The following is a 12,654-nucleotide window of genomic DNA, read 5'->3' as shown; positions in this document are numbered from 1 at the left end:
TTTGCACCAACTTGCCTACAACAAACCTGGTTTATGCCTATTGCCCTGCCTAATTTTTGAAATCTCCTTCTTTTACTCTAAAAGGGGGGGGGCAGTTTGGAGGATAAATTATATGTTCACCTTACTTAAAAACACAACTTGATTTTCTAATAAAGTGCTTTTCAGGTGACGCTGCTTTTGCCCCCATCACTGGACTTGATTTACACATCTCTGCAAAATATGGAGGGAAATATTCTATCTCAAATAACCAAGACCTCAAGTAGTAGGTGGTGACTATCTTAGGTCACATACTCAGGGACAGAATCAGAGGCAGAACCCAGGATTCCTGACTGCAGTATTTTTCAGCTGTTGATCACTTTGTACAAATATCTGAGTAAAGGCAGTTGGTAATCTGCTTGCACTTGGACCTAGAACAGTTTAGGCAAGTTCATCCCTGCTCAGACACTGTCCTTTCACCTTTAAAGCGAGCAGAGATGAAAGAAGAATTACCTACATATAAAGAGCATATTATTGAATCCCAGGCATTCTGGAGCCAAATGACATATTTTTTTTTTTTTAACTTTACTGGGCGCAATTATGTCAGATTATTGGAATCTTACATCTAACCAAATTAGATGTCTCAGTTAATAACCAAAAAGAAGAAAGAAACAACAAAAAAGACCAATAACGGAGGCCTACTGTTACAAAGAACATATGAATGGGTTCTGCCCGAGTCTTACAGATATATTTTCCCTAGGATTATGTGCTAATTCTTTTTGTTGTTGTTGTTGTTTCACCTAAAACCAGAAAAATTCTACCTTCCTTGGATATATGGCAAAGAGACAAAGGCACAGTCTTTGGCAAGGTCTCCAGGGCATTCCAGAAGTCCTGAATGCGGCGCCACACCATTAAATAAAAGCACACTCTCCTCACCTCCCAAAGGCCTACCCCAAAAGAATGCCACAGAACCCACAGTCGTCCCTCCCTCTCTCTGCAAAGACAGAAAGGGGTCCGCTGTGCCTGGGGAAGGATGACTCCAAGCCGCTGGCCAGTCTAGCCGGACCGCAGCAGAGCGGAGCACGCCCTTGGACCAGTTGTGGGCACCAGCCCCAGACCAGGGTGGTGGCCGGCCTCCTCCTGCGCAGGAGTCTCCAGGAGCTGAAGGTAAGAGGGCAGCGGAGGACAAGCGCGGTCCCCGGCAGGGGGCGGAGGGCCGCGCGCGCATGCGCCCCGCCCCGCCGCCGGCCGGAAGAGCCGGGCAGCGGAGCCGCTGCTCCCCGCGCTAGTTGCCGCGGCGCGGGGGAGAGCGCCGGCCGCGCGATGCGGCCCCTGGACAGCTCCCGGGCAGCCGAGGTGCCAGAGCCCGGGCTGCGGCTGACGGACGACGCGCCGCAGGGCGCGATCGAGGAGCCCGCGGCGGCCGAGGCAGCGGGGACGCCGGGTACCGGGAGGTGCTGGCTGTTCGGCTCCTCGCCGTGCGGCTTGTGTGCTCCGCAGGGTGAGTGTGGGGTGCGGACCCGGGCGCGGGTCTTGCCCCTTGGGGTAGGGGTGGGGTTGCAGGCGCCAGCGGGCGGGGGTCCCCGCACAGCTGCGGGCCGGGGGCTCAGTGAGGACCGCTGCCCCCATCCCTACCCTGCTCAGAGCTGGGGGAAACCCTCGAGCCCTCACCTGGAGGTCTGCAAAGCAGAATTTTGTCCCCGTTGGCGCGAAGACCGGAGAAAGTTTCTGATTGTGTTTGGAACCCTTTTGGGATTCTGAAACTGTTCCTATAATTAAAGTGTTGCGGGCAGGACAGCGGAGTCAGATTGCAGTTTGGTGCGCCCTGCCGGAGGTTGGAGGTTGGGGGGTCAGTAAGAGGCCATCCCGCAGCCGGCTGAGGTTGGTAAGGAGCTAAACTATGAACACTGATGACGGTGGTAAGCGGTGTTCCTTCAAGGGGAAGTTGAAAAGCAGAGTATGGGGCACGTGGGTGGCTCAGTGCGTTAAGCGGGGGACTCTTGATCTTGGCTGAGGTCTTGATGTCAAGGTTCTGAGTTCAAGTCTTCAGTTGAGCTCCATGCTAGACATGGAGTCTACTTAATTAAAAATTTAAAAAAAAAAAAAAAAAAAGGAAGCATAGAGTGTAGAAAATGCCTCAGAATCTCAGAATCTTGGAAAGGCCAAGTTGACTGAGAGGAACTACTGGTTCTTTTGGGGTTGGGAGGACTTATTTGTTCTTGTAAATTTTTATAATATATTTATAATATCTCATATTGAACTAAACCAGCATTCCATTATTAATATAGTAAATATTTTGTGATTTTTCCCTATTTTTCTAAATTTGAATCATTATATCATAGACCTGAAACAAATACAGAAGGACTTTCTTGGCAGTTAATCCTAAACAAGGCAGAGAGGCACAATCTTACATTAACATTGTTAGGAGGTTCACAGACCTATCTTCCAGAGCCCAGTATCCTGTAAAAACACTTTGATCTTGTTCAGCCTCTTTCTTCCACAAATGAGGAAAGTGAAGCCTAGGAAGATGAGGGCCTCAGAGCGGGGGTTGCCTTGTTTTTCCCTAGATCTGGCATGTGTGGGTGAGACATGACATAGGTCTGTGTAGCACCAAGGTTGAGGATCTCATCATGCCAGAGACCCAGGCCAAGGCCCTTTGTGCTGAACACAGTGCTACTCTACCCACCTTGAACATCTTCCTTGAAGAATAAGAAAAAGGTAGATTGCCTTTCAAGACAAAGTTACAGTCTGCACCATCTCATCCCCTCGGTGGCCTCCACCAAGTGTGACCCTGGATTTCTGTGCCTCTTACCCAGCTCCAGGTCCCCCTTCCTGTATTATGAACTTCCCATATTTTAGAGAGAGGAGCCCCAGATGACTCTTGCTCCATGTTTGTCCTAAATGCTAATGAAAGATCAGACTTCTGATTATTTATGCATGGGCTGGTAGCTACAGAGCAGGGGTTCCTGCTAGCTGTGGAGCTGTGTTGACCAGATGTGCAGCCCATGAAGAGGTGTATTTCTCACCTTATCAGTTATTATGGCTGAATGTCATTTTGGTGGAATGCTGAGTCAGTCCTTCTGAACTCTTAAATGTTTCCGCTGTTGTGAGCCAAAGAAATACTGTACACTCAGGCAGCACGTGGCAAAATGATAAAGCTACATAAGCTACTGCACTTAGGAATCTTGTGGAGTATTTTAACTGCAAAGAAAATTGCTAACAGTAAGATTTAGTAGTACTTATTGTAAGATAACCAGATAATATTCCGAAAACAGGATTGCCAGAGAAATGTTGTCATTGATCTTTGCAACAGTTATCATTTTAACCGCTTGATCATGGGTGTCTCAAGAAAGCTCATTTTCAAGTTCAGATTGAAACTGTTAACAGTTTTCTACATTCTGGGATAACCTTCACAGACAACATACAGCTATCCTAAGACACCTATTTATTTTCTTGAGGGACAGTGTGGATTTTGGACAGAAGCAAGGAGAAGTTGTCTTCGCTCTTGTGCCTCATATGCCCCTGGGAGGAGTTGTCTGTATGTAGCACTGGTTCTCAAGCTGGTGGAGCTTTCTACAGTTGCAGAGAGCCTGCATCAGTGGGTCTGGGGTAGGACTCGGGAATTGAAGTTTAAAGAGTTACTCAATCGATTTTTATTCCCAGCCGGGGTTGTGAACCACCAGTTTAAAGCAAAGAATAGAGAAACGGAGCAACTTTTCAGTTTTCTCCTAACTCAGGAAATTGCACTGTGACCCCTTACTTAATTTGAATTATTTAGTTTCCAAATTTTTAGCTATGCTTGTAGTGGAATATGATCATAGAAACATATTACATAAGCAAATGCCTCTTTGGATTATGCTGCTCTTTTGTCCATCTCCATTGGCAGAATGGAAATTATTATTCAGTAAGACACAGGTCTTCCTGAGTAGAACCAGGCCTCCCCCACATAACAAATAATCAAGTTCAGCCAGGCCTTATAACAACTGCCCTCTTCGAGTCAGCAGTTATGGGCCTTAAGTGTTTATAAGCAAGAAAAATATGTGAGTGGCTGTGTTTCAAGAGAGAAGATAATCAGAACCAGAGGTGTAAAATTAAGTTTTAAAAGAGTTAAAGTGTCATGTTAAGTTAAAATATTCCTGGAGAAAAATTCAAAAGTTTAGGTTGGAGAAGGTCCTTGAAATGTAGACCAGGGAGATGTTTTCTGTCCTTGATCTTCCTGTTCTGAGGGTGTAGTTTCTATGTATGAGTTGGGTTTCTTTTAAGAAAAACTATTTTATTTGGACCTGAACTCTGAAGTTTCAGAAGCTGAACTCTCAGACTGACCACAGCCAAGACATGTATTTTGTGGTGCTTAACTTGGAAGTCTTCTAAAGTTTCCTTCTCATGGGCTAAGTGAGTATGTACAGTTTGTTTCCGTGGTATCTGAGCACATAGGCAGTGAACAGAAAGTGGAGGATTCGGGAACTTAAAACATATCACCCTTGATGTGACGACCACTAGCTCCAAATGATTTTGACTGTGTACCTGGAACCAGAAGAGGGCGAGGCCTCTGACCACATTGCCATCTTTTACTGCACATGTCAGGCTATGGAATGCTCCTGGAAAGATTGTGCATCGTCATACTTTGGTCCCCATTCACAAAGTGCTTGTCACTCGTGGGCAAAGGTATCTCATGGCTATGAGATAGTTGAAATGTATTACCTGGTGTTTGCATTTATCAGAGAAGGGCATTTAAAAAAAATGTTATTATGCAATATTGTTCTGTAGCTGAGTAACATCTTGTGAATTCCTAGACTGGAATGATGATCCTAGTTTTACTATAAACTGCAACTGCCAAAACCATACACTCTTGCATTTTGCTATCCTCTTAACTGATGAGGGTCAGTAGTGTTTCCTTCTTACTCTCTCCTTGTTTCTGTATTCATTTCAAAAAAGAAAAGAAATATTAATATATTCCTCAATGTGCACCTGTCTTTTAGGGAGCTCTCTGCTTATCCTGTCCCCTTTAGCTCCCTTCTGAATGATGGGGTTGGGAGTGGGTATGAGATTCAAAACAGGTTTTACTCTTGTCTTAGGTAACTCAGATAGAGAAAGTGGCAAAACGAAAGTTTAATGCTCATACAGACTGTCGTTAATGGATTGAATATGTGTTGCTCTCGAGAAAGCAGAAGTAGCAGAAGCTTCCTGGTTCAGATCTAGCCAAGAAGCTGACGCTCAATGACAGTTCTGATTTTTAAAAAATTTTGTTTTAAAGCACTTTGAGGTCAGAGGAGTAGATACCATAGCCCCCTGCCCTCGAAGAATTTATGCTGTAAACAGAAGATCAGTTGTAAACCATGAAAAGTAAAAGATATCATGATTAACGGTTCAAAATAACAGAATGGAGAGACTTCCCAGATTATGCTGTCGCCAGTGGTGTTAGACTTGGCATCTTTCTATAAGTTCTCTTGTATTCTTTCATTCAGCAAATATTTAATCAGGGTCTTCCGTGAGCCAGGCATAAACAAAACAGTGAGGTCCCAGCCTGAAAGAGTACACAGACTTGTTGGGGAAGTAAGATAATCAACAAGGAGCCATATGACACAGCTATAAACTGTTGTCCAAAAAAGAATACTTTCTTCATAAAGCCCGGTTCACCAGTGAGATGATAAAAATTATCACTTGGAAGCCTTTTTCTCCAGCCATCTTGACAAGCATTTCTTAAAGATTTCTCTCACCATCTTGGCAAGTATTTTTACTTCTTTTTGACTTATAAGTGAGGGGTGATTCTTCAGTGAGCCAAAGGAAATCCATTTTATAGGGTAAAGCTGCTTCAAAAATTATGGGTTTAAATTGTTGCTTTGCTCAATGATTCATCATTCCTGGTAGAGAAATGGTTCAGATCCAGAGAATGGGAATGCTTAGGAGATAGCATTCTTAGCCTGTTAGCCATTAACACTGTACCATTTTTCTCAATTCCTAACTGAAAATAATAAATCATATATTTGGAAGCAAGGACTAACCAGAACTTAATCTTTTTCAGAAGCCAAGAAGAAAGCACCCTGTCCTGGACTTGGCTTGTTTTATACATTATTGTCCGCCTTCCTTTTCTCAGTGGCCTCTTTATTTGTTAAAAAAGTGCAAGACGTCCATGCTGTAGAAATTAGTGCATTCCGATGTGTGTTCCAAATGCTAGTCATTATCCCTTGCTTAATATACAGAAAGTAAGTATTTCTTATCTGCAAAGTAGAAGGTATTAACAAATGTTTGTAAATCTTTTGACCTGCTTAAATTATTTATTCTCTAGCATCTGCTTTATCCCTCCCATAGATTTACCAGTTCTTACATCCTTTGGCTCTGATTACTAAAAAGTCACAAGGACCCACCCACAGAAGATGCTCTCATAAGCACAAACCACATGCCCAGCAAAAGAGGGGAAAGAGATTCAGTTATTCTTCACTCCCCATTTTGAGAACAAAGCATTCCTTGTATAGTTCCCTCCATCTTGTATCACCCTCCCTTCTTTCCCTTGGCATAACTAGTGTTTAGAAGAAAAAAGTAAATGAGAAGAAGCAGTGGTGTCTCCTAATACCAAGATTTAAGTAGAATGGGCTGTTCTGTTATCCAGGCAAATAGAAGGTTACCTTAATAATGTGGGAAAGAGAAAAGGTAATCTTCAGCAAGGCCTTTTAAGTAGTTTCATGTTCAGTGTCCTCATCTGTGAAATGGATGGAATTATACTCTTTGTCTTCTATCTGGCACCTTGGCTGCAAGGGCCAAATAAAATTTATTATAGATCAGAGCGCTTTGTGTAGAATGTAACACATGTAGTATTCCCCACCCTTCCTGATCACTCCCCACTAGGACTTCTTTCCCTTCTATATGGAAGGGAACCTGGGAAAGGGTGGGGATCCTGATCACTCCCCACCTAGCACCTCTTTCTCGTCCATATAGAAGGGAAAGAGGTGCTAGGTGGGGAGTGATCAGGATCCCCACCCTTCTATATGGAAGAGAAAGAGGTGCTAGGTGGGGAGTGATCAGCATCCCCACCCTTTCCCAGGTTAAATTATGCCTCTCTCACACCCATTATAATCTCTACACACCCCCGTGTACTTAGAACCATTAGAGAAGAGACCAGTTGGGTCCCTGGTGGCAGTCTGGCTCTTTCTCTCTTTGGGCAAAAATGCTTAAACCCTAAACTAAATGCTTCAGTCAGGTGCCACCAAAGTCTCCTTGTATCTGTAACACAGTACAGATGCATTTGGAATAGTTTCACCCTGTATCCTGAGGATTCGGTGAAAAAGGTGAAAACTTACTAATTAATACTGTCAGAAATTCCTATGGAAGTGTGGACAAGTCTTGGTATTTTAGGAAATGATGGTAAGACTTCAGAAATTTCTAAGGGTGATAACAGACCACTGACGCTAACACAGTTATCTTCCCCTTAATAAAAGAATTGTCAGGGGAAGGCATTAGAAGAGTTTTTTAAATCCTTAGCACCAATCTGTTTTGACCCATTTTATGTTTCATTATCATGGAAGATGCATATGGTATTCCAAGTATTTTCAAAGTATGAGTCAAAGATGACCCACCCTTTCTAGCTCCAGAGACCCAGCAGTCCTCATGTCAGGCCTACAGGGCTAGACTTCACATAGATGTTCAGTGCTGGCTCCAGGTCAGCAAGCTGCACTAGCCTGACATGTACCCAGCACATTGCTTGGTAAATATTTAATTAAAAAAAAATTGAGTGGCAATTATTATACTTATCCAAATGGCTGTATGTTCTTTTTCAGTATATTTTAACTCTTCTGCAGAGAACAGTCAAAAGTTTTCTCACATTCCAAGGCTAAAATACATTTTAGCATTACCTCAGCTTTTATAGAAAAACTCATAAGATTGGCAATCCATACCAGTCAGCACCAAGTTTTCTTATGTAGAAACAGCTCAATCTTGAAATTGTGTTTATTATAAACATCACTTATTATTACTGTAGAAAATTGAGGGAAAATAAAGAAGAAAAATTACCTGTGAGTCCATCTATTAATGTTTACCCACTATGAACATTTCAGTACATTTTCCTTTTTGTTTTTTTTGCAAGCCTGTGTAAACATAGGAAAAATTATATTTGCTGAATTATAATTATACAATTTATGGAGTTCTTTTCTATTTTTGCTTCTACTGTGAACACTTTTCATGTCTTTAGCTATATTTAGAAACCATTTTTTAAAGGTGTATATTATTCATTTGTGGGCATTATTATAATTTACCAGTTCCTTATTTTTTTGACAGTTAGGCATTCAATAATTACATTTAATCAAGAAGTGCAATATTAAAAACATACTAAGTTGGTTTAATGTGCGTTCCTCCATTTGAATTTACAGAACTGGGTTTTTAGGCCCCAAAGGTCAACGAATTTTCCTCTTGCTCAGAGGAGTCCTGGGTTCTACGGCCATGATCCTACTGTACTACGCTTTCCAGGCAACATCTCTCGCCGACGCCACTGTCATCACGTTTAGCTCGCCCGTGTTCACGTCTATCTTTGCTTGCATATTTCTCAAGGAGAAATACAGCCCTTGGGATGCCCTCTTCACAGTCTTCACCATCACCGGCGTGATCCTTATCGTGAGGCCCCCGTTTCTGTTTGGCGCCAGCGCCGCGGGCGGGGGCGAGAGCTACTCCCTTCACCTCAAGGGCACGATTGCAGCGGTGGCGCACGCTGTGTTCGGGGCCCTGACCCTGGTCATCCTCAGAAAGATGGGGAAGTCCGTGGACTACTTCCTGAGCATCTGGTATTACGTCATCCTCGGGCTCCTGGAGAGCATCATCGTCCTCTTCATCATCGGGGAATGGAGTCTGCCGTACTGCGGCTTGGACAGGCTGTTTCTCATCCTCATCGGCCTGTTTGGTTTGGGGGGTCAGGTGTTTCTCACGAAAGCCATCCAAATAGAAAAAGCAGGGCCAGTGGCAATAATGAAGACTATGGACGTGGTCTTCGCGTTCATCTTCCAGATTATTTTCTTTAACGATGTGCCCACGTGGTGGACGGTGGGCGGGGCCCTGTGCGTCATAGCCAGCAGCACCGGCGCGGCGGTGCGGAAGTGGTGCCAGGGTTCCAAATGAGGCTTTGCTGCCACGCGCATGGTCCCGGGGCAGACACGCCCCGCGTGCACACAGCTGGAAAGTCCGCATTTCCTTCGCTGGTCATACTTAATAAATTTCGTAATTAAAGTACCATTTTTGAATATGGTATGTCTTTAATTAGCTAAGAATTTAGCCAGTCTGTGTGGTAGCAATTTTTTTCTCAATTGTTTGGGTTTGGGTTTCTTTTTTTTTTTTTTTTTGCTGTTGGGGTGGCATCGGTAAGAGGACAAAAAAAAAAGTTCTATGACTGGTATAAATATATGTAATTTTTGAAAGTGTATTTTTGGTACTGATGGGATATATGTGGGTAGGAAATTTTAGATGCCCTTTGAGCAGTGTAGATGCTAAGAAACTTACTGATTATAATGCTGCTATAATTGGTATTATGTTGGAAATTCATTTGAAACCTAATTCCATTTCGGAGGCCAAAGCTGAAACTTGGAATAGGTGCCTACTTAATGGTGTTAATAATACAAATGAATTGGCCTTATTTTTCAAGGCTTTTATAAATGATTATCATTCTTTTAACCCATATAAGTGCCTTTTCATTTTGATGCCAGAATTTTTATATGTAAACTTTAAAAAAAAAGTTTTTAATCACCAGGTTTGGCTAGAAGTTTTCTGTTTCAGTGGCATTCACGACTGTAGCTATCATTCTATAATTTTAAGTTCTCCTCTGATTTTTTGAAACTGCACTACATTTTTCTTAACTTTCTAAGATTTCAGGTCTTTAAACCACAAGAGAGGAATCTTGGCATAGCCAGTGTGCACATTTCCATGCTGAAGTATTTTCCCCTCACAAGAAATGTGATTTTCTATAAATTCTCTTTGAATTTATAGTGCGATGCCAAATAAGATTTTCTCAGGATTTTATTAGGTTGAGCCATATGAAATTGCTGAAATTTTACCTTTTTAACTTACAAAAACAATGGTTTCTTATGGTTCACCCTAATAGATACCTCCCTTACCCTCTCTACACCAAATATTTAGAAGACTGTGGCATATATTTTTTTAAGACAACTTTTTAAAATACAGTAATCCTATTAAATTTATTTTTGTAGTCCTTTTCCCTTATAGAATTACATGTAATAATGCTTCATGTTACTTGTTAAATGTAAAGATATGAATCCATGGTTGATTGACTTTTGTAGTTTCTTGAACAGAAAAAAAAAATCACTGTTAAATTCTAGTATATCAGTATAAAATGTTAGTGCTGTATCATGATACTAATTTCATGAATTCAAATGACATTTTTAATCTGGAATTTCATCAGGCCAATACTCTGCAGTTAAAGAGAGAATGCATTATTTAGGAGTACTTGGGAGGTTAATTGGGAAGTAGAGAGTAGACGCAAATGATTCTTTTATCACAATCAGCTCTTTATTGGTGAAGCTATAATGGTTTCCAACTCTTACTGTCCAACCTAGCGTCTGTTATTATCTTAAGCCTAAAGATTTAAACGATTAAAGGCTCTTTCTCTCCCTTTCATCATAATTCTTCCAAAGAAAGAAAGAACTTGGCTTCTGAGGTTTATGCCTTGGTAAGAAAGGATCTTTTCCAGTAGTTCCAAGAGGAAATTTTTAGCTTGCTGATCTTCCCAAACGCTTCCCACCTGACAAATCCTAAATGAAGTCTACTTACGGGAGTCACACTATCATTATAACTTTAGCCTAAACCACAGTTTTTGGAGTTTAGAGTTGCAGAAGCATCATTTTGCAAGAATGTTAGAGAGTTACAGAATCAGAGCATTTTAGAGCTCAAAGATCCTCTTGTAAGAGCCACGCTGCAAAGATAGAGATGCTGGGGAGGGGATCTGTCCAAGATGGGTTTCCATGGCCTTCTCCTTTCCCTCATTTCCATGATAACGTGTGGAAAGTAAACCACTGCTTAAGCTACCTAAGGTAAATTAACTCAGGGAACCCTCTCCTGGTTCCTTACCTTGCACAATGAAAGAACCTATGGGACTTGGAGAGTTAAATCCCTTTGGGCCTGTACACTATATATGAGTTATTTCAACAGTGTGTGGTTTAAGTACTTGAATGTCACAATATATGACCAAGGTTGGAGAAAATGTTTCTTCTCTAAACTTTTACAGAGTGTCATTCTTAAACACTTTTATAATGTCCAAAGTATATACAAGGATGTGTATTGTAACAATTTATGAGTGTGTATATTTTGCAGAGATTGTAGTTTCTATATCTTGAGAATATTTTCATAAATTGTTTTTATTATAAATACTAATAAAGTTAATATGAAAGAAGGCTATATGTTGGTTTCTATGATTATAACAAATGTGCTCACTAATCTAACTTACTTCATTTTTCATCCAGGTGCTTCAAAATTCATTTTGTAAAGGATATGGTCCCTAGTCATTCACCTGTGATGTAATCTCAAGTTTCAATTTTTTTTTTTTTTAAGATTTTATTCACTTCTCAGGGAGAGAGCACAAAGCAGAAGGAACGGCAGGCAGAGGGAGACGAAATCTCCCCACTGAGCAGGGAGTCTGATGTGGGACTCAATCCCAGAATCATGACCTGAGACAAAAGGGCAGAAGCTTAACCAACTGAGCCATCCAGGCATCCCATCAATCTATCAGTATTTTTGTTCCTCTGATACTGTTACATCAAATCTAATTTCTCTAAAATAAAGACCCTAACCTTCTATTCCAATGAGGCCTACATTGTTCTAGACTCCCAGAGCTTAGAGCAGCTTTGAACCTATACTTTTCTTTTCATAGCTAATCTGTCACTAAGTCCTGGAGTGTCTGTCTTCTTATTATCTTGTGGATTCATTCTTTCCTTGCCATTTCCACTGCCACCAGCTTAGTCTATGATTGAGCACCTCACAGTTGAATTACAACAGTCTCCTAATGGTTACCCACTGCTTGACTCTCATCCACTCAGATCCTTGCCTCACTGCCAGAGTGACCTTCCTAAAGCTGTTTTCTTTTCTTTTCTTCTTCTTTTTTTTTTTTAAGATTTTATTTATTTATTTGACAAACAGAGATCACAAGTAGGCAGAGAGAGAGGAAGGGAAGCAGGCTCTCTGCTGAGCAGAGAGCCCAATGCAAGACGAGATCCCAGGACTCTGGGATCATGACCTGAGCTAAAGGCAGAGGCTTTAACCCACTGAGCCACCCAGGCATCCCCCAAAGCCATTTTCATTGTTACTTAGGTTTTCAGAGAACCACAATGTTTCTGTATCACATACCACATCTTATCCAAATTACTTGGCCCCATTCCCACTTTTCCAACCTCATTTCCCATGTCCCATCACAAATCAATACTCTTATCAATCTCCCCACTGGCCCACATTTGCCAAGAGATTCCTTCCTAGGTCTCCCCTGCTTCCTGTGCCACCTTTTCTTTGTCCTCTAAACCCTCTTGGCCTCCAAAGGCTCAGCTTGAGCTTCTGTTTCTTTCTCGGCCTCCAGCTTCTCCCACCCATACTTGCCCACTCTGACAGAGTAGATAAAGCACTGGAATAGGCTGAAGATCTGAGTGTGGTTGTATCACTTTCCAGCTGAATCAATCAAAGTGTACCTAAGCCTGTCCTTAT

At 41.9% G+C, this 12,654-nt stretch overlaps 1 protein-coding gene across 2 annotated transcripts; it reads left to right on the top strand.

The window, feature by feature from the left end:
- Window positions 1-1,211: 1,211 nt before the first annotated feature.
- On the top strand, window positions 1,212-11,361 carry SLC35G1 (solute carrier family 35 member G1). 2 transcript variants are annotated; one of them, XM_013054728.2, is made up of 3 exons: window positions 1,212-1,477; window positions 6,071-6,179; window positions 8,337-11,361. In XM_013054728.2, exons 1-3 carry the CDS (start codon window positions 1,300-1,302, stop codon window positions 9,073-9,075), a joined length of 1,026 nt encoding a protein of 341 aa, XP_012910182.1. In that variant the 5' UTR covers window positions 1,212-1,299; the 3' UTR covers window positions 9,076-11,361. The 2 variants fall into 2 exon arrangements, with proteins under 2 accessions (XP_012910182.1, XP_004749696.1); XM_004749639.3 differs by having other exon boundaries at window positions 5,999-6,179.
- The last annotated feature ends 1,293 nt before the right edge of the window (window positions 11,362-12,654 follow it).

The sequence above is a fragment of the Mustela putorius genome, unplaced genomic scaffold (genome assembly GCF_011764305.1).
Source record: "Mustela putorius furo isolate JIRA1106 unplaced genomic scaffold, ASM1176430v1.1 tig00003909_pilon_pilon_pilon, whole genome shotgun sequence".
NCBI lineage: Eukaryota > Metazoa > Chordata > Mammalia > Carnivora > Mustelidae > Mustela > Mustela putorius.
Note: the sequence above shows the minus strand (reverse complement) of the source record. Positions and strands in the feature narration are given on the sequence as shown.

Excerpts from the sequence above, each read along its gene's own strand:
- SLC35G1 (XM_004749639.3), top strand. The coding sequence starts at position 1,300 with ATGCGGCCCCTGGACAGCTCCCGGGCAGCCGAGGTGCCAGAGCCCGGG. Across the intron at positions 1,478-5,998 it reads CGGCTTGTGTGCTCCGCAGG|AAGCCAAGAAGAAAGCACCC; the intron begins GTGAGTGTGGGG and ends AATCTTTTTCAG. Across the intron at positions 6,180-8,336 it reads CCTTGCTTAATATACAGAAA|AACTGGGTTTTTAGGCCCCA; the intron begins GTAAGTATTTCT and ends TTGAATTTACAG.